Source organism: Colossoma macropomum, unplaced genomic scaffold (genome assembly GCF_904425465.1).
Source record: "Colossoma macropomum unplaced genomic scaffold, Colossoma_macropomum, whole genome shotgun sequence".
NCBI classification, from domain to species: domain Eukaryota; kingdom Metazoa; phylum Chordata; class Actinopteri; order Characiformes; family Serrasalmidae; genus Colossoma; species Colossoma macropomum.
In genome coordinates, this window is record NW_023494801.1 from 33,204,657 (window position 1) to 33,230,213 (window position 25,557).

At 44.3% G+C, this 25,557-nt stretch overlaps 1 protein-coding gene across 1 annotated transcript in view; it reads right to left on the reverse strand.

The window, feature by feature from the left end:
* Positions 1–809: 809 nt before the first annotated feature.
* The window catches only part of cacng2a (calcium channel, voltage-dependent, gamma subunit 2a), a 119,871-nt gene continuing 95,123 nt past the window's right edge, over positions 810–25,557 (reverse strand). The window contains exons 3-4 of the mRNA XM_036590354.1: positions 9,931–10,071; positions 810–1,789 (exon numbers count right to left, since the gene is read on the reverse strand). Coding sequence (XP_036446247.1) covers positions 1,245–1,789; positions 9,931–10,071 — 686 coding nt within the window. The 3' untranslated portion in view covers positions 810–1,244. The remainder of the gene's footprint in view (positions 1,790–9,930; positions 10,072–25,557) is intronic.

Genomic DNA, 25,557 nt, shown 5'->3' on the forward strand with positions numbered 1-25,557 from the left:
GTTTAAGTTACAGCTTCCAGACTCACTTTCAGTCCCTCAAAGAATCTGCAGACACACCTCCAAAGTTCAGTCTTAGAAGCTGGTTGATCATTTTCTGAAGTAATCAAACACATTCAGTGGGGTTGAGGTCTGGACTCTGGGGTGGTCAGTCCATCGTTCAGCTTCTTTGTTTGATGTGTCCGTCTCCTTTTCTCAGTGAGGTTCTTCTTGACAGCTACACATCCTTTCAGACCCACAGCGCTGAGTCGTCTTCTCACAGTGGAAGGATGGACAGAAACACCTGTGGATGTTTTCAGATCTGAAGCAGCTTGATTTTCTCCTCTCTCTCAGAGATGAAAGCTTTAAGTGCTGTTTATCTGATGGGGGCAGTTTTGGGGTCTACCAGCTCTTCCAGGTGGTTGTTAGGAGCCACATTTGATTTTTGAACATTTTTTTTCAGAAAAATCTCTTGGAAAAAACTTGTACTTAATGATTGATTTGAAAATTGGAAATTAGGTAAATGAATGTCTCTGACTTTTGCACATTACTGTATATATATTGCTGCTGTCGAAACAAAACCTCGTATCTCCATTTTGGTCCTTTACATTGTGTGTAAATTCCATAAAGAATGGACCAAAGGAAACGGCCCAAAATGACTCGGAAAAAATTCTGGTTCCATTGACTTACATTAAAAGTAAAGTATGTTTTTTCCTTCTCCTGTAAAGTTACCATTTTGGAGATATGAGGTTTTGTTCTGACAACAGTGATGTGTGTATATATATAGTATCTTTATTTGCAGACTGGGCTATTCCTTACCCCCTACTGCAACTATTTCACAGTTTCTTATGCAAAAAAAACTAAATGAGCAAATCAATATGTTAACGACAGTAGAAAGGAGATGCTGTAGCTTATCATCGTCCCATGGAGACGCTGAAAACAGTGCTGAAGCACATCCATAAGCTACAGCTCCTCAATCACCCTTGCCCTAGGATGTAAAATAACCCCCTCCCCCGAGTCTGTCTGCCCTCCCAAACGCCCCCCCTTCCACTTTCTCCAAACCCATACAGGCCGCGCTCATTCCACTGATGATAAATGGCAAATAAAATCATGCATACATGTAAACCCTTGAAAATAAACCAAGAAAATCTTCCCAGCTCTTCTTAATTAATCAAGGAATATGAGAACTCAACGTTTATGAAATTCAGTAATATCTTAGGGCTTTTTCGGCTCTGTCCCCTCTTTACGCTCTCCACTTCCTCGCTTCCTCATACAGGCGTGGTGCGCCGGTTGGCTGTGTTGGTGTGGGACGAGTCTTTAAGCTCCTTCTGGATGCAGTTGTGGACTTGCAGGAAGTTGTGGTCCCTGTCTGAGTTGTAGGTGGCCGTGGGGGTCCCGTGGCTGCCTTTTAGCGTGTCGCCCCCTCTGGTCAGTGTGTACATGGAGATTTCGGTGGACGGAAGCGCCCCGAAGCCCTTCAGCCCCACCGGCGAGGCGTCCCGGGAGTGTGAGGGGTCGGTGGAGCGCGAGGAGGATCGTGAGCGCCGTCTGTAGCGGTACGGATAGCTCGGGATTCGCGTGATGGCCGAGCCCTGCAGGTAATCCGCTGCCCGCGCCCCTGCCCGCAGCTCTCGGTGCCGGTCGATGAACATGTGGACGGCCAGAACCCCCACCATCTCAGCCATGATGAAGGACAAGGCGCCGAAGTAGAAGCTCCATCCGTACGAGTAGCTGTTCTTCTTGGAGTCGCTCTTGGTGGGGTCCCCCGCGTTCGCTGATATGTACACGATCATGCCGATGATGTTACTGAGGCCTGCAGGGGGAAAAGGAACTCTTTCAGTGTCATTTGACCAAACTGACCGTTGGCTGAGCTGCACACCACAGGTCATTACATATTTGGTTGATTTAGAAAGAGGTTAACACATCCTCTACAACCTCAGAAAAAGGTAGTAAACTGTCAATGGGGCAGTTCCCCTCTTGTCACTGGGGTGGCACCCTCAAGGGTCCATCTCAGTACCTTCAGTCAGGGAACATAACTGAACCATAATCCACTGAAATGATATGTTCTAAGCTGTACTGACTCCACACACCCCGTCTCGTCTCCAGGCTTTTATTTTACTGTTCTGTTTTAAAACATTCGGTTATGAAAAGGTACAAATACGAACTTTTCACCTGGAAAAACTTATTTAAGGTTCACAATCAGACCTTAAAACCACTGTTGGAGCTTTGAGGGAACATTTACACTGTTTGTACCTTGATGAACGAAAAACGTACCTGAACAGAACCTTCATTTCTAACAGTGTACAGGGAACCGTGCACAACTTCTGTTTATTTGCTAATTTTAACATATTGGAATAAAAATAAAACATGCAATTTGAAATGTGCCATAACTTTTGCACAGGCCACATTTTATGTTTTACAACCCCATTTCCAAAAAAGTTTGGAACGCTGTGCAAATAGTAAATAAAAACAAAATGTATTGATGTGCAAATCATTTAAACCCCATATTTCATTGAAAATAGTACAAAGACAACAAATCAAATGTTGAAACTGAGAAATTTTGTTGTTTTTTGAGAAATATATGCTCATTTATAATTTGATGCCAGCAACACGTTCCAAAAAAGTTGGGACGGGGCAACACAAATTTTTTTTCAGAATTCTGTATTAGCCGTAAGTTATACAGGGGACCAAAGTTATTTGAGATAAACTGAACTAAAAGAGCTGAACAGGCCCTTTAGGAGCTCTGCTGGTAAAGGGGGGAGGAGTCACTGGAACAGGTGACTGGAAACAGGAAGAGGGAGGAGAAAGAAAAGTTTGGCCATGTGGAAGTGAAGGTGTGGTGTGTTTGGGGACAAAAGAGGCAGCACATCCCAAAGCCACACACTCTACACAGGAACTTGTGCTCTTGGCTGAGGATCAACCCAAAGGAGCAAGACAAGAGCATGGAGGAGCTGGAAGGTGGACGTCCTCTGATGTTTTGGGAGCAATCTGAAAGCAGGCCTGCACTGCCGGTAAGATCTGTACTTCCCTGTTTGTTGCAGTGCATTGCTAAGGACATGTGGTGTGTTAGATTTTGGGGTCTTTTCTGTTGGGTTTGGACTTTGTGGACTTTGACGAACACTGGACATATATTGTGTATAAGGGGGTTGTGTATGTGCATGGGTTTGTACCAGTGTTGTAAGTGAGGTTACTGATGACTCAGTACAACCTCAAAAGGATTGTATTTGGTCTCTCTCCTGTTTTTAGTTTAGTTCTATCCTCTGCAACTCTTATACTTAAAAAAGTGTACTTGAACAATTTTTATTAGCTATTTTCTTTGTTGAGATTGACAAGGAGGATTGTTACGCTGTCATGGTGCCTGGAGTAAGCAACTGCTTGCTTAGTGATACACTAACCTGCTGAGTGGTAACCACTTGCATGTTCTGGTAAGTTGTATGCAAACAGGTTTAGATGATGTGACAACCAGCTATGTTCAGTAATAACCGTTAGCAATTATGTGGGTACTTTTATGCAAATCAGATTACTTTAACTGGCCAGGCCAGCAAGAGGGCTGGTTGGTTTTGTGATTGACCCTCTGAGGGCTTTTTCTCAATTTTTGCATATCTTCTTGAAGGTAACCTATTATATTCATTTTCAGTGTTCCTAATTTTATTTTTGGGCTCTACTAGAATAGATTTACATGCTTCAGTTCTCCAGAAACATTTTCTCGTACTGTACATCTCTGTTGATCCTCTGTCTGAAACGCTCTGTTAGAGCTCCTGTGTCTTTGAGCTCAGTGATTGGTCAGCTCGCCCACCCTGTTCTGACTAATCAACCTCCAGAGCAGTTCCGCCCCTGTCTTGCAGTCTGCAGACAGACCCTTCTGTCCTGAGCAGCTGTGAACTCTGCTGTGGCTGTTCCTCCAGCGGTGTCAGTTCTACCGTATCAGTTTGATCCAGAGTCGATCCTGAAAGTCCGGTCAGCGTCTCCACATGGCTACAACACTGAACACACTGTTGCTCCTCCAGTAGCCATTGTGCGCTGTGTGAGGGGGCCGAGCTTGCTGGTAGGCGGGCAGTAAGGACTGTGTTACGAGATTGCATCATCTTGTAACAAAGGTAAAGGGCTGGAATTCCAACGAGGCGTTTCAGGCAGCTGAGAAAAGTGGTTTCTGTGGGAGAGTTTCTTGTTCTAGCATGATCTTTGTGACCTTGCAGACCATTTACATGCACAAAAAGCTACACACACTAAAAGAAAAGGGGACAAAATAGAAAAGTGTACTAGGACTCTTTAACCTCCTCTTTAAAGGCTCTTCATATAACATGATTCTCATATGTTTCATATTAAAATCCTCCGTTAGCTTCATCACTACTTTCCAAAACCGCTGCAGCAACTTCAGCAGCTGTAAACTCTCTGTATGCCTTTTCACATGAGTCTCTGATGTGGACTGAATGAAGAGTGAAGGGTTTCTGGCGTGATGGTCAGTCCGTAGTGATTTCCTGAGTGTCCATTGGTCAGTTTCACACAGAATGTACACAGACACACGAATCCACCAGTTCCACATGGTGAGAGGCAGATGACATGTATCTCAGCCCCTCTTCATAGGCTCATAACTCCGGATGTGAGTCTTGTATGATCTCGTGATAAGATGGAATGGAAAGGGCGACTCTACAGATTCAGGAAGTGTTTAAACTGGATTTCTGAGCTGGTTCATCACAAAGATACAGACACAGATATAGAAACATCTAATTGGACATGCAGGCGAGTTTTATTGTTAGCTTTGTTCATATAAGATTATGCGAAGGCAGGGGTCGCAACCCAAATGTTAAGAAGAGCCATTTTGTCCCTTCAACAAAAGTCAATTCGCCTTGGCAGCCACAACATTTTATGTCCATTTTACCACCTTGGCTGTAAATATGTCTCAGTGCGTGCTAATGTCCTAGTATAGACTAAAACTATAATATAAACAAAAACACAGACTTACTTTGCTCTGCTTTAAGCTTTAGCTCAGCTATAGCCGCTTTTTTTGCATCTCTGGCAGGAAACTTTTCCACAAAATTAAAATAGCTTCTTGCATTCTTTTATCAATGTTCGTCTTAAATCTCTCTCTTTGCCATTTCGTCAGCTACTAGCTAGGCAAGGCTGTTGTCTGCATGGCTATGGTGACCAGCAGTCTGCACTGATCTCCAGGGTTAAAGTGTGAATTAGCAGTTTTTAAGACCATTTATTGTTAAACTGTGTTGAACGATCAGCAGAGCTTTATTTTACTGTAAAGGAGGATTATTTTATTTTTACCTACAGATCTAATTCTGCTGTGGAGCCAAAACAGGACAGTAAAAGAGCCGCATGCGACTCTTGAGCCGCATGTTGCTGACCCGTGTTAAGGGACCACTGGTTGTGTTAAGTGACCTCTAGCATGCCGCTGTTTACCTTTATGCAAATCAGACCATGCTAAGTGATAGCCACTAGCTTCAACTTACTGTTGACCACACTTTCATTTCTTGAGCGAAGCATTCCTTCAAACTCAATACGCTTCCATTTTCACAGGTTGACCCGTCGTATCGAGTTACTGACCCCACTGTGAGTGGTACTGAGTGTGAAGCGAATGGAGATCGCGCTGCGCAGGCAGCAGGAGTCAGCTGAGGTCAGTGTGACCTGTGAGGCTCGCTATGCTGTGCTCAGTCACACGGTCGAACGGTCGTCTGTGATAGAGTGAAACCAAGATGATGGATCATTGGCAAAGTGTGTCAGGGACACCGTATTTTTAGAGTGTAATCCCAAAAGGCCCCACTTAGCCTAGCAACAGGATCAGAGAGAGAGAGAGAGGGCGAGAAAAGAGTAGTCCGTCTCGGGTAGATATAAAGCAAGGCCAACACTACCAGATTTTAGCCTGATTTTAATCCCGATTTGCCCTCTTTGACAAGTTTTTACAATCTGAAGCGATTTTGCAGGTTGTAACTCAATCAACTGACAGCACAGATGATCTGGTGTAAGAAGAGAAATGAGTCACTTTAGCCCTGTGATCAAGCTCTGAATTGATCAGAGGCCCTCGGATATTTCCAAATATTTTGATTTTTAGGAAACAAAACGTTAAACTCAAAACGAGTCCTGTGGTGTGAGATGGTCAGTGAGGTAACTTCTCCAGAGATGGAGAAGCTGCTTAAGTTCAAGCAAATAATCACTTTCTTTACAGTTTCAAGTCAGCAGCCAGTTAGTGGTGAATGTGGTCTCCAGCTCTGAATCCCCAGTTTGCATTTTTGCTACATTTACATTTACAGCATTTAGCAGACGCTCTTATCCAGAGCGACTTACAAAAGTGCTTTGTTGTCGACTCACAGAAAGTATCTTTGCTAGTTACAAGTAGGTTAGAGCAGGGGTGCACAGCTCCAGGAGGGCCGGAGTCCAGCACAGTTTGGTAGCTTCTCAACTCAAACACACCCACTAAACCTGGCCATTAACAGATGAGTGTAATCTGGTGTGTCTGAGCAGGTAAATCACCAAACTGTGCTGGACTCCGGCCCTCCACGACCAGAGTTGTGCACCCCTGGGATAGAGGAAAAGCTACTCCTGAGCTCAGATATTGCTAGAAACAAAAGCCCCTAGAGAAAGGAAACAGCAGTAAGACAACAGCAGTGCAATACAATACATTTAAGTAAGTAAGTACTTATTAGTGCTCGCTTAAGTGCTGTAGAAAGAGATGGTCTTCAGTCTGTGTTTGAAGACCGCGAGAGAGTCTGCTGTTCGGACAGCCAGTGGGAGTTTGTTCCACCACCTGGGCTCCAGGACAGAGAAAAGTCTTGATGATTGTCTTCCATGTGTCTTTAAGAATGGCAGGTCAAGCCGAGCTGTACTTGAAGCTCAAAGGGCTCGAGGTACAGTTCGAGTTTTGACCATTGCCATTAGGTAGGGAGGGGCTCGTACATCAGAGTTTTAATCTGATGCGTGCAGCTACAGGAAGCCAGTGAAGGGAGCGCAGCAGTGGAGTGACGTGACTGAACTTAAGAAGATTGAAGCCGTGCTGCTGCATTCTGGATGAGTTGCAGAGGCTGGATAGTCCGCACAGGAAGACCAGCCAAGAGCGAGTTTCAGTAGTCAAGCCTTGAGGTGACAAGAGACTGAACGAGCACCTGGGTGGGCTCTCGAGTGAGAGAGGGTCGAATCCTCCGGATCTTTTACAGGAGAAACCTGAATGACTGAGTCAGGTTCACGATATGAGCTGAGAACGATAACTGGCCTTCCAGAATCACAGCAAGACTTCTTTCATCTCGAACAAGATAGCAAGATGACACTTTCTGTCCGGTCCAGTTTAGCTCTGTTTGTATCAGGCCTGGGCAACGCGACAGTGTTGTAGCATCTTCCCACTGGCTGGCGCTGGCCCCTAGAGACTCTGGAGGCGTGGCTGGGCTCAGGATATGTCTGCGCCCTCCTGAAAAGGGACTTGTCATGTTGTTATGATATAGTTTGTTAGTTTAAGTCAGAGGTCTTCAGATCTGGACCTTGAATCCAGTTTCCAGTCCTGTATTTTGTAATCACTGGTAGTTAATTGAGTGTTGAATTGAAGTGTGTGGTTAGTGGTGACCTCCCCAGTGGGTTTGGTGTTCTGTATGTACATTTTCTGGTGGTGTAAAGCATGGCCACCCCTGTGTCCTAAGCCAGGGTAATGCTGCACGACTTTTACCCTGATTTTAGCCCCGATTCTCAGACTGACCGAGTCTGTGCTGGTCGACAGTTGGAGAGAGAATCGAGTCGTGTTTAAGGGGCGCTGACTCAGATTTTTGGCCTCCTGATTGCGTTTCAGACCAGTCGGAGTTTATTAAACGTTTTTTTTTTTCGACCCGATTCTGAGCGTAATGTAGTGTAAACTGGTCAACAACTCAACCTGAACGGATTCCTGCAACAGCCAATGAAAAAAGAGGGATAAAGAAAATGCAGCAAGAAAACAAAGAAAAAAAAATCTCTCACATGTGGAGCGAAGCTTTTTAATTGGCTGAGTTTAAGGCACAATCGAGTTTACGTACATTTAAAACTCTAAAAAATAACATTTTTAAATCTACGATCCTCATTTAAACATGTTTACCCACTGCTTTTTTTACTGCGTCAGCGCAAACGGCAGCAGCAGTGCCACTTTTTTTATTTGCATCTCCCAGTAACAGGGTTCTCATGCGCAATACTTTAACGGCACTTTATCACCGAACAGTCGGTAGTGTTGGCGAATCTGCGGCCAATGAAATCGCTATTTGAATCTGCTGAATGACAGAAAGGTAATGTTAGCTGTGTTAGTTATATTTTATAATTAATCTGTGTTCTGTATTCTATGAAAATGAGGTCAGCGTCAGACACAGCCTGAGCACTGATGGAGCTGCTCTTGTTTCTCTGCACACAGTTGACTTCTGTACTTAAACAGAGTCGCCAGCCAGGTTTTAATATGACCCTGTAGCAGAAAATCTCAGTGCCAGACACAAAGTAGGACTCGGGGCTCCAGTACTGTCTGTGTTGTGTTGCAAATCTGCAGCCAAGAGGTCTGCGATCTTTTCCATCTCCGATCGATGAAAACGGGTGTATCTATCCTGCAGAAGTGGTTGTCGATGCAAACTGAGACATATTTTGTTATTTGTAAGTTCTCCCATCGATCAAATCGACAAACCATTTTAACTGATTTTTTTTACGGCAGAACTTATATCGACTATAGGGCATATGTAAATTTTAAGTTCCATAAAGTTTAAAGTTTAAGTAACTTGATGTCTAAAAAAATAATTTTGTGATATATCATGTATCTTGAAAATTTCTTGAACAATTGCAATATTATATTTTTGTCATATTGCCCACCTTTAGTTTGTATCAGGCGATAAAAGGGGAGATCTGGGATTTTGAGTGCTTTTCGTAGCTAAAACCATGACAGAAATTACAGGAAATTCTCTTAAAGATGGACATTAAGTTTGAGGCTCTCTGTTTTAGCAATCTGTTAGGATTTTAAAAGTAGTGGACGTCCAGGTTAATAGAGCCGTATTACACACAAAAAGTTTGTGCTGCTTTTTGACCCATTTTTCCACAAATCTGGGCTAAAAACTATAAACAGATGGCGTCTCTTCAGTGATCTGCTCTGTAAACATTATTTTTATAAAATAAAACAAAGAGCGTCTAAGATTTTTGGCTTTCAGCAGTAAATTGTAAGCGTATAGCAATATGTGTGATCATAAAACACACGTTCTGTTAATTTGAGTGGAGCTTTTACAAAAAATAAATAAAATAAAGAAATTTACATTTATTTCATGCAGTTCCTGAATAATTTGCCTTATGATTTGGTCATGTAAATTCAGATGGACAAACCAAAATATACCCAGGTCAATGAGAGGTTAAACAAGTCTGATTTTTTTGACCCGACTCTGAGCGTAGTTTAGTGTAAATTGGTCAACGACTCAATCTGAATGGATCCCTGCAACAGCCAATGAAAACTGAGAGGGATATAGAAGAAAATGCAGCAAGTAAACAAAGAAAAATGTGAAAAGTCTCTCACATGTGGAGCAAAGCTTTTTAATGAGCTGAGTTCTAGTTTATGTACATTTAAAACTCTAAAAACACCAAACTGATTACATTTTTAAATCCACGATCCTCTTAAACATGTTTACCTGCTGCTTCTTTACTGTGTCGGCGCAAACGGTAGAGGAAACAGCAGCGAGCTGCTTAACAAAAAGCAGTGGTGAACTGCACTACTAGAATGTTTAGTTTGGGGAAGAAGTGCTAATAACAAGGGAAAAATCCAGGATTTCTAATAGGATGTTAGTGCTAAGCTAACGGTGGTGCACATCAACATGTTTTGACCTCCCTACATCCTATAAGAGATTGAGATTGGGTTGAAAAATGATGGAGTGTTCCTTTAATTCAGGGCTGCCCACTGATCCCCCATGAGGATGTTTATTTTGGCCCACTGGAAAAGGGGGACGCGGCAGACCTTTCTCAGACGCCTCTGTGACTCACCTGCAGAAACGAAGAGAATCCCGGCGCTGAGGATGATGTTGTGGCGGGATTTGTAAAACTCGCTGGCAGCGATACAGAGACCACCCATAAAGAGCAGGATCACGCTGAGGATGGGGAATATACTGGACGCTCTCACAGCACCTGCAGAGAGAGGGAGGAGGAAGGAAGAGGGAAATTGGAAAGATAGGAGGAGAAAAGGGAAACGAGCGGGAGAGGGGAGAGAAAGAAAAGACAGGGGTGAAGAGAGGGAGAGAAAGAGAAAGAAGAAAGGAAGAGAGAGGGAAAAGGTAGGGGGAGGGAAAAGGTAGGGGGAGAAAAGAGACAAAAGAGAGGGAGAGGCGGGAGAAAGAAAAAAGAGCAGGGAAGAGATTGAGAGGAAGTGAGAAGAAAGAAAGAGAGAGGGAAAGGTAGGGGGAGAAGAGGGGAGTGATGGAGATGAGAAAGAAAGAAAAGAGGGAGAGAAATAGAAAGAAGAAAGGAAGAGAGAGGGAAAAGATAGGCGGGAGAAGAGACAAAAGAGAGGGAGATGGGAGAGAAAGAAAAGAGAGGGGGATAAGAGAGAGAGAAAGGAAAAGAGATGGAAAAGGTAGAGGAAAGAGAAAAGAGGGACATGGGAGAGAAAAAACGGGGAAGAAAAAGTGATGGAAAAGAGACAAGGAGAGGGGGAGAGAAAAAAGAGACAAAGTGAGAGAGAGACAGAAAAAGAGGGGTGAGAGTGGAAGAGAGAAAAAAGGGGGAGAGAGAGAGATTAAGTATACTAGTACATTAGAGATCAGATCAGTAGAAGTAGACTGCTCTAGAGAGAGAGAGAGAGAGAGAGAGAGAGAGATTAAGTATACTAGTACATTAGAGATCAGATCAGTAGAAGTAGACTGCTCTAGAGAGAGAGAGAGAGATTAAGTATACTAGTACATTAGAGATCAGATCAGTAGAAGTAGACTGCTCTAGAGAGAGAGAGAGAGAGAGAGAGAGAGAGATTAAGTATACTAGTACATTAGAGATCAGATCAGCAGAAGAAGACTGCTCTAGAGAGAGAGAGAGATATTAAGTATACTAGTACATTAGAGATCAGATCAGTAGAAGTTGACTGCTCTAGAGAGAGAGAGAGAGAGAGATTAAGTATACTAGTACATTAGAGATCAGATCAGTAGAAGTAGACTGCTCTAGAGAGAGAGAGAGAGAGAGAGATTAAGTATACTAGTACATTAGAGATCAGATCAGCAGAAGTAGACTGCTCTAGAGAGAGAGAGAGTGAGAGAGAGAGAGAGAGAGAGAGATATTAAGTATACTAGTACATTAGAGATCAGATCAGCAGAAGAAGACTGCTCTAGAGAGAGAGAGAGAGAGAGAGATTAAGTATACTAGTATATTAGAGATCAGATGAGCAGAAGTAGACTGCTCTGAGAAAGAGAGAGAAGGTAAAAGTGTGGTTTGATGATCTGAGCATCTGCTCTGCTCCACTCACAGCACAAAGCAATCAACACCCTGTCAGAGTGTAAACAGCTCTGCAGAGCTCCACACGACCCTCACTTCACAACACAGCGTCACCCCGCATTCGCTTCTACAGTCCATTCTGATTCTGATTCCTTTAGTCAAATTCAGCTGATTTAGCCTTTTTAGAAAACCCAAATCTCACACTGCACAGTCTAAATAAACACAAACACTATTCCAGTGTGTTACATATCCAGAATCTTTCATAAACCACATTATTCCCTCTTTAATGAGCCAGACTGGCAAGTCTTAACCTACTTCCACAGTAGCTGTAAAATCAATTTCCACCTGTTTTTGGAGCTCCCTTAGTTCAACTATGCGTTGTCTTCTTCAGTAATACTGATGGATATATATGGACAAAAGTATTGGGACACCTACACATCACACCTACAGGAGCTTTTATGAATCCCATTCTAAATCCATAGGCATTAATATGGAGTTGGTCCCCCTTTACAGCTCTAACAGCTTCCACTCTTCTGGGAAGCTTCTACAAGATTTTGGAGAGTCTCTGTGGGAATTTCTGCCCATTCATCCAGAAGAGCATTTGTGAGGTCAGACACTGATGTTGGACGAGAGGGCCTGGCTCTCAATCTCTGTTCTAGTTTATCCCAAAGGTGTTGGATGGGGTTGAGGTCAGGGCTCTGTGAGGGTCAGTCGAGTTCTTCCACAACAAACTCACCCAGTCAGGCCTTTATGGAGCTGCTTTGTGCACTGGGGCTCAGTCATGCTGGAACAGGAAAGGTTCTTCCCCAAACTGTTCCCACAAAGTTGGAAGCAAACGATTGTCCAAAATGTCTTGGTGCTGAAGCATTAAGATTTCCCTTCACTGGATCTAAGGGTTCTAGACCAACCCCTGAAAAAACAGCTCCCATATCATCATCCCTCCTCCACCAAACTTCACAGTTAGCTCTGTAACTTTACGTGCTCTGACGCTTCGTGGCTGAGTTGCTGTGGTTCCTAAAAGCTTCCACTTTTCAGTAATACCACTCACAGTTTACCGTGGAATATCTAGGAGGGAAGAAATTTTGCAAACTGTGTTGCGCTGATCAGACACAGCAGTGCTGCTGGAGTTTTTAAACACTGTGTCCACTCACTGTCCACTCTTTTAGACACTCCTACCTTGTCAGTCCACCTTGTAGATGTAAAGTCAGAGACGATAGCTCATCTGCCGCTGCACAGTTTGTGTTGGTCATCCTCTAGTCCTTCATCAGTGGTCACAAGACGCTGCCCACAGGACGCTGTTGTCTGGATATTTTTGGTTGGTGGACTATTCTCAGTCCAGCAGTGACACTGAGGTGTTTAAAAACTCCAGCAGCACTGCTGTGTCTGATCCACTCAGACCAGCACAACACACACTAACACACCACCACCACGTCAGTGTTACTGCAGTGCTGAGAATGATCCACCACCCAAATAGTACCTGCTCTGTGGGGGTCCATGGGGGTCCTGACCACTGAAGAACAGGGTAACAAAGTATGCAGAGAAACAGATGGACTACAGTCTGTAACTGAACGAAATGCTGTGTGTTTATTATGTCATCTGTACTGGATTGTTTGATATATAGAAGCTGCAGTCGTCCATTTTATCTCAGCACGGTCATTTTTGTGGAGAGGTATGAATAGTTTTTCACAGCAGGGGCTCTCTCTCCTCCTTAACCCCTCATTGCTCACTAGCAGCTCAACAGAGTCAGACAGAGAGACAACAGAGTCCTAGTTTATCTGATAACGTGTTATAGGTTATAGAACCTTCTTGTATTTAATAATATTAATTAATACTTGAGTTGATTCTGTTTCTGAGATGTTAATTAATCTCTAATAGATGTAATTATGCGGTTTCTGATACTGTATTATACATACTTTAATCTATAAACAGGGACTTTAATACATTTGGATAATAGATTATTCACCCCATCGTTTGCTTTATGCCGTCTCAGTCCTCTTCAGTCGTCTCCTTTTCTAATTCTCACTGCTTACTCATCTTTCTTCTCTCTCCTTCCCTTCATCCCCCTCTCTCCCCTCCTCCTCCGCTACTTAACATGCACACTTACACTTTCATCAGGACACTTACAGTCTCACCACTTCACACAGCCTGCAGAATCAGCATGTTTCTCTCTCCACCTCCCTCTCACTCCTCTATACTCTCTTACCTCCCTCTCTATCCTCTCTCTACTCTATCCTCTCTCAATCTTCCCCACTCTCTCCATTTCTCCTCTCTTTCTCTCATCTATCCTCTCTCTACCCCTATCTCTCCTCTATCATCTCTCTACCTTCCTTTCTTTCTCTCATCTATCCTCTCTCTACCCCTATCTCTCCTCTATCATCTCTCTACCTCCCTCTCTCTCCTCTATCATCTCTCTACCTTCCTTTCTTTCTCTCCTCTATCCTCTCTCTACCTTCCTTTCTTTCTCTCCTCTATCCTCTCTCGACCTTCCTTTCTTTCTCTCCTCTATCCTGTCTCTACCCCCCTCTCTCTCCTCGATCATCTCCCTACCTTCCTTTCTTTCTCTCCTCTATCCTCTCTCTACCCCCTCTCTCTCCTCTATCATCTCTCTACCTTCCTTTCTTTCTCTCCTCTATCCTCTCTCTACCTTCCTTTCTTTCTCTCCTCTATCCTCTCTCTACCTTCCTTTCTTTCTCTCCTCTATCCTCTCTCTACCCCCTCTCTCTCCTCTATCCTCTCTCTACCTTCCTTTCTTTCTCTCCTCTCTCTACCTTCCTTTCTCTCTCTCCTCTATCCTCTCTCTACCTCCCTCTCTCTCCTCTATCATCTCTCTACCTTCCTTTCTTTCTCTCCTCTATCCTCTCTCTACCTTCCTTTCTTTCTCTCCTCTATCCTCTCTCTACCCCCCTCTCTCTCCTCGATCATCTCTCTACCTTCCTTTCTTTCTCTCCTCTATCCTTTCTCTACCCCCCTCTCTCTCCTCGATCATCTCTCTACCTTCCTTTCTTTCTCTCCTCTATCCTCTCTCTACCCCCCTCTCTCTCCTCTATCATCTCTCTACCTTCCTTTCTTTCTCTCCTCTATCCTCTCTACCCCCTCTCTCTCCTCTATCATCTCTCTACCTTCCTTTCTTTCTCTCCTCTATCATCTCTCTACCTTCCTTTCTTTCTCTCCTCTATCCTCTCTCTACCCCCCTCTCTCTCCTCTATCCTCTCTCTACCTTCCTTTCTTTCTCTCCTCTATCCTCTCTCTACCCCCTCTCTCCTCTATCATCTCTCTACCTTCATTTCTTTCTCTCCTCTATCCTCTCTACCTCCCTTTCTCTCCTCTATCATCTCTCTACCTTCCTTTCTTTCTCTCCTCTATCCTCTCTCTACCCCCCTCTCTCCTCTATCATCTCTCTACCTTCATTTCTTTCTCTCCTCTATCCTCTCTACCTCCCTTTCTCTCCTCTATCATCTCTCTACCTTCCTTTCTTTCTCTCCTCTGTCCCCTCTCTCTCCTCTATCATCTCTCTACCTTCCTTTCTTTCTCTCCTCTATCCTCTCTTCCCCACTCTCTCTTTCTCTCCTTTCTTCCTCCCTCCCTCTGTCCTCTATCCTCTTTTTTCCTCTCTCTCTGTCCTCTGTCCTTTCTCTACCTCCCTTTCTCTCTCCTTTTACCTCTCTCCACCTCCCTCTCTCTCTGTGTTCTATCCTTTCTCTGACTCCCTCTCTCTGTTCTATCCTCTCTCTACCTTCTTTTCTTTCTCTCCTCTCTGTCCCCCCTCTTTCTCCTCTATTCTCTTTCTCTTCTATCCTCTCTCTACCTCTCTCTCTCCCTCTCTCTCTCTCTTCTCCTCTATCCTGTTTCTTTACCTACTGCCCTCTCTCTCTGCTCTGTCCTCTCTCTACCTACCTTTCTCTCTCTCCTCTATCCTGTTTACCTCCCTCTCTCTCCTGTCTTCTTTCTCTACCTCCCTTTCTCTCCTCTATTCTCTCTACCTCCCCCTCTCTCTCTCTGCTTTGTCCTCTCTACCTACCTTTCTCTCTCTCTCCTCTATCCTGTTTACCTCTCTCTCTCCCTCTGTCTCTTTCTCTACCTCCTTTTCTCTCTCCTCTCTACCTCCCTCTCTGTCTCTGCTCTGTCCTCTTTCTACCTACCTTTCTCTCTGTCCTTTATCCTCTCTACCTCCCCCCCTCTCTCTCTGCTTTGTCCTCTCTACCTACCTTTCTCTCTCTCCTCTATCCTGTTTACCTCCCTCTCTCTCCTGTCTTCTTTCTCTACCTCCCTTTCTCTCCTCTATTCTCTCTACCTCCCCCCCTCTCTCTCTGCTTTGTCCTCTCTACCTACCTTTCTCTCTCTCTCCTCTATCCTGTTTACCTCTCTCTCTCTCCTCTGTCTTCTTTCTCTACCTCCTTTTCTCTCTCCTCTCTACCTCCCTCTCTGTCTCTGCTCTGTCCTCTTTCTACCTACCTTTCTCTCTCTCCTTTATCCTCTCTACCTTCCCCTCTCTCTCTCTGCTTTGTCCTCTCTACCTACCTTTCTCTCTCTCTCCTCTATCCTGTTTACCTCTCTCTCTCTCTCCTCTGTCTTCTTTCTCTCTCCTCTCTACCTCCCTCTCTCTCTCAGCTCTGTCCTCTTTCTACCTACCTTTCTCTCTCTCCTCTATCCTCTCTACCTCCCTCTCTATCTCTGCTCTGTCCTCTTTCTACCTACCTTTCTCTCTCTCCTCTATCCTGTTTACCTCTCTCTCTCTCTCTCTGTCTTCTTTCTCTACCTCCCTTTCTCTCTCCTCTCTACCTCCCTCTCTGTCTCTGCTCTGTCCTCTTTCTACTACCTTTCTCTCTCTCCTCTATCCTCTCTACCTCCCTCTCTCTCTCTCAGCTCTGTCCTCTCTCTACCTACCTTTCTCTCTCAGCTCTGTCCTCTCTCTACCTACCTTTCTCTCTCTCCTCTATCCTCTCTACCTCCCTCTCTCTCTCTCAGCTCTGTCCTCTCTCTACCTACCTTTCTCTTTCTCCTCTATCCTCTCTACCTCCCTCCCTCTTTGTCTCTGTTCTGTCCTCTCTCTACCTACCTTTCTCTTTCTCCTCTATCCTCTCTACCTCCCTCCCTCTTTGTCTCTGCTCTGCCCTCTCTCTACCTACCTTTCTCTCTCTCACTGTGAGAATCTCAGCGTCCCCAAACTTTTGACGATCAGCGTCCGAAACACTCAGGAGAGCGAGACGCCCGTCTCACAGTCCTGCTGAGATCATGAGATGAGGTTTCACTCAAAGTGATGAACGACACTTTAACCTTCCCTCTTTTTATCGCTCTCCTCTCCAATCCGTCTCTTTCTGTCTGTTTTTTCATCTCCTCCAGCTCTGTGAGGCCTCCGATCCCTCCTTCATCTGTTCCTACAGTTACAGCTACTTAACTTTTACACAGCAGACAAACATTTAACCCTCTATTGCACTGTGTTGCCATATGGCAACAATATCTTTATCTCAATTTTACTTAAAGACAGTACTATAAAATACATGCACTTCCTTTTTCCATGGACACTTGACACTGAGAAGGTTGTGACCTGAGAGCTCCCAAACTTGACTAATTGTTCAATATTAAGGCAAAATTTTCAAGAAAAGAACTGAAACACTGTGTGGGGTAAGTTAACTTTTAATTTTCATCATTAAAACCAGTTTAGATGTGAGAAGAATTTTGTAAAATGGTAAAAGTCCATCTGTTTCTCTGCATACTTTGTTAGCCCCCTTTTACCCTGTTCTTCAGTGCTCAGGACCCACATGGACCCTCACAGAGCAGGTACTATCTGGGTGGTGGATCAGTCTCAGCACTGCAGTAACACTGACATGGTGGTGGTGTGTTAATGTGTGTTGTGCTGGTATGAGTGGATCAGACACTCTAGACCTAGACGCTGTTGGCTGGACATTTTTGGTTGGTGGACTATGCTCAGTCCAGCAGTGACGCTGAGGTGTTTAACAACTACAGCAGCACTGCTGTGTCTGATCCACTCACTAACACACCACCACCCAAATAGTACTTGCTCTGTGAGGGTCCATGGGGGTCCTGACCACTGAAGAACAGTCAAACTACAGGGGTATGTATAGTGTGAAAATTGTAGGTATCAATACATAGAACACTTCATAGACAGGTGGATAGCGTCATCTAAAATCTGCCATAGCCCTTCAACTGTGTTGAGATGGAAATCATATAACATTCGCAGTGACCACATCACTTTACATCCTCATCAGACTATTCAGTGACCCCTTGTTCCCTGTGGACAGGACACCAGGAGGAGACCAGGATATAAATGTTTCATCTGTTGGATTCTTTTTCAGACATTTTAATGAATTTCAATTTAAAAATGTTACTTAGATTGGTCTCAGGATGTCTGCGATTTTGTGGTCCCAAGTCTGGCCATTGTCCTGACATCACAGCCCCTTAAATGCATATTCCCTGTTGAATCATCTGGACCAACTGTGTCAAACACAAAGCCCGCGGATCACATCAGGCCCGTGGTACAATCCTATCTGGCCTACAAAATTATTTAAATTTTCTATTAATGTTACCCCATTTCACAATGTGCTGCACTGCAATCCCCAGCATGCACTGCAATGTAAGGTGTGCTCTGACCCTCCTATCCCCAAAGTTAAAACCTACCTGGGGACATTTAAAGAGGTTCAACAATTAACTGTAGCTATTATAATAAACAATTAAAGGTAGCCTATTGTTATTTATATAAAACGTCTGGGCATTCTCCTGATGAGATGCCAGATGTTGTCCTAGGGATCACCTCCCAGACCCGCATCAGGGCATCCCTGAGCTCCTGGACAGTCTGTGGCATCTTGGTGGCATCGGATGCACTGATACATAACGTCCCAGAGATACTCAACTGGATTCAGCTCTGGGGAATGTGAGGGCCAGTCAATGCCTTTGTCAACCAGGAACTGCCTACACACTCTGGCCACAAGAGGCCAGGCATTGTCCTGCATCAGGAGGAGCCCTGGTCCCATCGCACCAGCATTAGGTCCGACAGTGACTCTGAGGATTTCATCCCGGTACCTAACAGCAGCCAGGGTACCGTTGGCTATGACGTGGAGGTTTGTGCGACCCTCCAAGGATACGCCTCCCCAGATCATCACTGAGCCGCCGCCAAACCGGTCATGCTGGATGATGTTGCAGACAGCATAACATTCGGCGTCTCCAGACTCTTTCATGTCTGTCACATGTGCTCAGTGTGATCCTGCTTTCATCTGTGAGGAGAACGGGGCGCCAGTGGCGGAGAGTGCCAGTTCTGGTGCGAGTGCCAATCGAGCTGCATGCTGCTGGGCTGTGAGCACGGGTCCCACTAGAGGACATCAGACCCTCATGCCACCTTCATGGAGTCTGTTTCTCACAGTCTGATCAGAAACATGCGCACCAGTAACCCGCTGGAGGTCATTTTGTAGGGCTCTGGCAGTGCTCCTCCTCTTTCCTGCCTTCCGCCCAATGAATGCTGGGATAAGCTCCAGCAACTCCGTGGACTCGGGAGGATACGCGGCAGGGTAAGTAACTGGAACAAGACTTTTTTTCTAATTCTGGACCATTTCCATGGGTCTGTGCATCATGAAACTTTAACACAATGTAATAGGCAGCAGCTGTTTTCAGTTTATGTCAAGAAATAAAACACAACATATATATATGAATTGTATTCATGTAATATTTCAAGGTCTACTACAAGTGCCTATATTGCTGTTGCAGTTTTGGCTACTTTTGAATAAAACCTGGTCAAAAATGTTAATTTAAAATGAAAGCAAAACAAACATAGGTGTTCTTTGGCCCACAGATTTGTTGAGATTTTTTAATATGGCCCTTTTCGTGGCCGAGTTTGACACCCCTGATCTAGACGTTTCAGGGCTTGACACACAAAGCCACAGTGCCTTTGTTGAATCTGTATCAGCATCAGAGTTGGACTGTTCCTCTCTGGTGGCTGTCCATATTTGCAAATAAAGCAAATTTTCATCTGTGAGCAGACTACATTTACGGCAAAGTTCCTGAGAAACTGATCTGCATTTACTGTGAAGTTCCTGAGAAACTGTGATCTAACACATCATAAAAAACAGGTGATCAGTCAGTATAACTGCATTGATTTGCAGTAGATTTGATAGATACTTTGTGTTGTAATCTACATACTATGTTAGCCCCCTTTTACCCTGTTCTTCAGTGGTCAGGACTCCCATGGACCCCCACAGAGCAGGTACTATTTGGGTGGTGGATCATTCTCAGCACTGCAGTAACACTGACGTGGTGGTGGTGTGTTGGTGTGTGTTGCGCTGGTACGAGTGGATCAGACACAGCAGAGTTTTTAAACACTGTGTCCACTCACTGTCCACTCTATTAAACACTCCTACCTTGTCAGTCCACCTTGTAGATGTAAAGTCAGAGACGATAGCTCATCTGCTGCCGCACGGTTTGTGTTGGTCATCCTCTAGTCTTTCATCAGTGGTCACAGGACGCTGCCCACAGGACGCTGCACAAAGTGCACCTATATAGTAAGTGGAGCTGATAAAATGGACAATGAGCGCAGAAACAAGGAGGTGGTCAGAATGTTATGCCTGATCGGTGTATGTTTGCAGTTCAGTGTATCATCCTGTCTTGCTCTTTTGTGTAATTTTACATTAAATGTATGTTTCCTGCTTTTTTTCCTGTCACTGAGAGATGAATAACTTGTACCTAATGGCGATTTTGATTTGAGATTAAATAAACACAAGATGGTCTCTGACTTTTGTGCAGGACTGTATATTTTTGCTTTATGCTGGCTTGATAATGGAGTTTTCCTCAGGGACTCGGAGTGATAACTGAGCTCCTCTCACAGCCAGCTCGCTCACGTTCCCCGGCCCTGACACTGCCAATAAAGACGGCAGCTCTGAGGGTCTTTGAGGGGCTGCATGATGCCTGCAGGCGAAGGCTGTTAGAGTGGCACTACGGACGTGAGAGGAAAGGAGGAATAGACTAGTCATGCCTGGGGTGAAGAAACGGAGCAGAGAAAGAGGAAAGAGGAGAAAAACGACACAGTATCACTCACTCTGCCTGCGTTTAGAGCTGAGAGAAGACTGGGAGTAAAAAAATACAGCAGAGTCCTCACTGACGCTCTATTTTGGAAGCTTTACCGATGCTACAGTCGTGGCGACGACGTAGCAAGGTGTGGGAATGAGATCCTAATGCATGGCCACAACTTAGTAAGGTGTGGAATGAGAATTCAGTCATGGCGACGACTTAGTAAAGCATGGGAACGAGATCCTAATGTGTGGCCATGACTTAGTAAGGCATGGGAACGAGAACCTATTGTGTGGCAACGACTTAGTAAGGTGTAGGAATGAGAGAATTAATTGTCATAGCGGCAACTTAGTAAGGCGTGGGAATAAGATCCTTACACGTGGCCACAACTTAGTAATGTGTGAAATGAGAATTAAGTCGTGGCGACAACTTAGTAAAGCGTGGGAACGAGATCCTAATGTGTGGCCGTAACTTCGTAAGATGTGGGAACGAGATCGTATGCCATGGGAATGAGGTAATTAAGTCATGGTGATGACTTAGTAAGGCATGGGAACAAGATCCTAATGTGTAGCCACGACTTAGTAAGGCGTGGGAACAAGATTGTGCCTTATTAAGCTGTTATCAAGGCTTAATTATCTCATTTCCATGCGTTACTAAGTCATGGTCATGACATCATTATCTCAGCAAGTAAATAGGAAAGATCACTTCTAGCTGTGTAACTTTGGCCCATTGTAAACACTTAACCCACCCCCTGACAGGAGGGGGTGGGGGTGCTATGCCTCTAAAGCCCATCTTCTGCAACATGCAGCAAGTGGCAGCCACCAAAGTACTAATAGTGAGTTCGTCCTCTACTCTTCTGGGAAGGCTTTACACTAGATGTTGGAACATTGCTGTGAGGATTTGATTGAGCATTAGTGAGGTCTGGTACTGATGTTGGATGGGCAGTTCTGGACACTCCAACTCATCCCAAAGGTATTTGATGGAGCTCCATCACTCCAGAGTACACAGTTCCACTGCTCCACATCCCAGTGCTGGGGGGCTTTATACCCCTCTAGCCCACGCTTGGCATGACCTTAGACTCATGTACAGCTGCTCCAGAGTGTCCCATTCTATTGGCCAGTGCTTTTCTATGGAGATTCACAAGCAGTTAACCACCTGTCAGCAAAGGCTGTCTAAGTACTTTTGGATGTTTAGTGTTTTGTTACAGGTGAGTCAAGTTTATGTAGGTCAGCAGGTTTGTTCCTCACAGGTTAGTCCGGGACTGTAGGAACGCAATCCGACATCCTTGGTCTAGATAATAATTTGAAAGCATCTGCAGAAGCCTGTAAATCTGTACTGTACATGTGTTATTCCGGCCTTTAATGCTGTGCTAGCGCCGGCTGGAACAGCTGAGAGTCCTTCCGGCACGCTGCTTTAATTTTTAACTACAGCAAAGCAGCTGAACTGTTCCAGCTCAACCCAAATGGCCTCTAAAAACAGTTCTCCTCTTACCTACTTTCCGAGCAAGGACACTGTCGTGTGCCAAGCTGCTGGGCGCTGCTTTTTCATATTTTAAGCGGGCCCTGTCACTCTTAGCCCATTAGCCACGGCTAACAACATGACCTGGTCCAAATTAGCGCTCTCACCTTTCTCTCCCGCAAATGGCTGGGGAGGCAGCGGGGCAGGGGTCGGCGGACGCTTTTTGAAGTCCTTTTTGAAGAAAGAAGGCTGATCTAGACGAGCCTTTGGAGATAGGTGATTAGCAGCGAGGTCACGGTTTTGATTTGGGTCGAGGTCAGCTGTGCTGCTAGCGACTCTGGAGGGAACAGCACGCCCCTTTAGCCGGTTAGCGGAGCAGGATAGCTGCAGTTTTACCGCATTCACACCAGTTTTAGGACGCCTTCTTGTAAAAATCAATCGTTACTGGGAAATCAAAACCTTTGATGGGCTGCAAACGTGCGCACCCAGCTTGCTCTTGATGGAGGATTGTCTTTGAACTCTGCACTCTGTCTCTCTGACAGCTCAGTGAAAGGAAATTAGCATGCGCCCTTAATCAGCCTCCCACTGGTTTGAATGTGCTGATGTGCAGGGTCGTGCTAATCAGGTGCTTCAGCCTGCAGGCCCATTGATTTAAACTCCACAAACACTTATTAATCCAACACTGCCCCGCGGCCTTGCCCCCTCACCACACGCAAACGCAGTAAGGCTCAACCGGTCAGGGCTGCTGGGGGCGAGTGGGCGTTTCAAAGCGCTGTGATTGAGTTCAGGATGATTGCATCATAAAGAAACGAAGCCTCTGGCGTTTAAGGGCATTTTCTTGATTTCTGCCTCTCTTCTTATATTCGCCTCTAAAGATACTTGCATATAACCTGATACCTGTATGTTTCACATCAAAACTTTCCAAAATCCTCTCCATATTTCGTGGCCCATAGGTTGAAAACTACTTGGTCGATGAAATCAAATTGTTTTTTACTCGCAAAAACGTGAAAACTCAACACTGTAACATTCGGCTTTGCTGGCTGTCATCGAGACGCCATTTTCGCTAATGAATCAGCTTCTGCTCACACTTTGCACCAAGACTCGTGCAGGTAAATTGGAGTCAGCTTGACTCCAGCTTGTTTTCACGCTTAAATTCACTGTTAAATGCCTGCATAAAAAAAGCCTGTGTGAACCGGCCTGATGTCCTGGGAATTGAGAAAATCATTGTGTGGAATTTTGTAATGGAATGGGAATTTCTGGATCAGACAGCTCTCCTAATGCTGCCTTCATGACGACTGGGATCTCGAACTTTCCAACTCGGAATCTACAACTTGCCACCTAAAGTGTCCATGCTTTATCTGTTGGAGTTTGGGGAAAAAGTGATGTGGACAGTAAGCGAGTGCTTGTTTGGCTACTGTGGACGTATGATGAGCTCTTTTAAAAGCTTTTACATTTGAATTTGAGTTCGTTTATTAAGGCTACGTTCACACAGCAGGTAAAAGTGGCCCAAATCTGATCTTTTTCCTTAGATGTGACACAGATGTGTGTCTGTGTGTCAGCGTGAACAGATAAACACACTGAATCTGACATTTTCAATTCCGATTTGAGACGCTTTCATATGTGGTACTGAAATCCGATACGTATCCGATCTGCAGCAATGCGACTCAGTCTGAACAATCAGATCAGAATTCATGCGACTTTAACGTGAATCCAACTCATAACTTTGCGCTGCTGAGACTCATCAACATTCAGGCTGATGTTTCTGTGCCAAAGAATTTGAAGAGACTCATCCAAACCTTTCGTATTCAAAGAGATTTTGAAAGAAATGTCCGAACGTGGCCGTAGGAGAACGAGGCTGCAGCATCAAAGAACAGTTAAAAGTCTGAAAGCAAAGTTTAAAGAATCCGAGGACGCGAACCAAAGAAGTGACCGCGCCCTTTTTACGGCTCGAACACATTCATGATGAGCCCAGCTGTCAGTCAGTGAAGCTTCATGATGGCTCCTGTGATGCTGGTGAAGATGAAGCTGATCCTCCGGGAGCGACTGGCGTTCGTTGGTGGTCGTGATTGTTTACCTGTGGATGAGCCACATGACACGTTGTTCTTTTGAACATGTGGGTCAGTTTAGGAGCTGATCTGTTCAGACTGATGTCCCATACAGATCACATTTAAAAATATTGTGAACATCCAAACAAAAAAAATCAGATTTGGGCCACTTTCACCTGCTGTGTGAACGCAGCCTTTAGTGATTCATTTGTTTTAACAGTGGGTTTAGGCTGTTGCAGTCCAATCTTACAGCGCCACCTGAAAATAACATAAAAGCTTGCTTAAAAATCTTACACGGAATAACTTAACCCTACAATAAACCAACTATTCCCCTCTGTTTAGTGATATCATAAACAAATAGCATGTGCTGCACATATAGAAACTCAAAAGTCTGTTTAAAAAGCTTAAAACACACTTTTTTTAGCTCTACAGCATGTTGAAATGACATCACGGAATAGCTGAATGAAACTCGATTTCGCTCTGACCTGTGATCTGGTGGTCATGCTAGTCAGCTCTGCAGACGTATTTAGTGAATCCATGGGCTCAGATCTAGTAAAATCAAGGACAGCAGGTAGGAAAGGAGCATTCTTTCAACTGTCCTTCAGCTATTCTTAACCAGCATAGTGCTGCTGTCTGAGGACAACCTTGTATCTCAACTTTTGTCGCTTTTCAGTTTTTGACATAATTTGAAAATGCCTGTTGCTCTTTATATTGTGTGTAAATTTCTTGAAGAATGGACCAAAAGAAATGGCCTAAAATGACTTGGAATAATCTCTGGTTTCATTGACTTACATTAAAAGTAATGTGGGTTTTTTCCATTTCCTGTAAAGTTAGCATTTTGGAGATACGAGGTCCTCCCACAGGATTAACCCTGCCACAATGGTGGATCACCTGAAAACATGATCCCAGAGAGGCAAGTCAGATAATGTACAGCATTCGTCCACTATTTAAAACTTCCTGCAAGTGGGATTGGACACTATAGGCTATTCCTGCTCAGGGAGCATAGTAACAGTCGATGCTCACTAGTTTTTATGGTGCATTGTGGAAACTTTCAGGGAACAGAAGTACCAGGGTGCTACCCAAACAGCGTCCCAGGCCCAGGTTTTATAACACTGTATTAGTGGATTAGTTTTCATCAGGTTTTCTCTAATATTAGAAAATCATAAACACCAGCCACTCACACTATAAACACTCCATAAAGCAGTATTTACTGCAGAAACCATAATCATTCTCTTTCCTAGTTTAATACTACATACACTGCAAAACATAGTATCTTGTCAAGTGAAATGATCTTAAATCTAGTCGATATATCTAATTTCTTCCATTTTTAAATGGTTATGCACTGATTATAAGATTACCCAGCTCATTTCTAGACATCATTTACTTGTTTTAGGTGATTTTATGTAGAAATTATCTCACTATACTGGCAGATGATGTTGCTGGTTTCAAGCACATTTCTCACAACAAGCAAAATTATCTGCCAATAAAGTGAAATCATTTTACTTAATAAAATCACTTAAAACAAGTAAAAAAATGTCTAGAAAAAAGTTAAATAATCTTAGAATACTTGACAAGATACCATTTTTCGCGGTGTAGTCTAAGCTTTCTATCTATCTTACTGCAGCACTACGTAGGAAGCAGGAAGCCATTTGAGATCGAGTCCATTTATTACCCAACT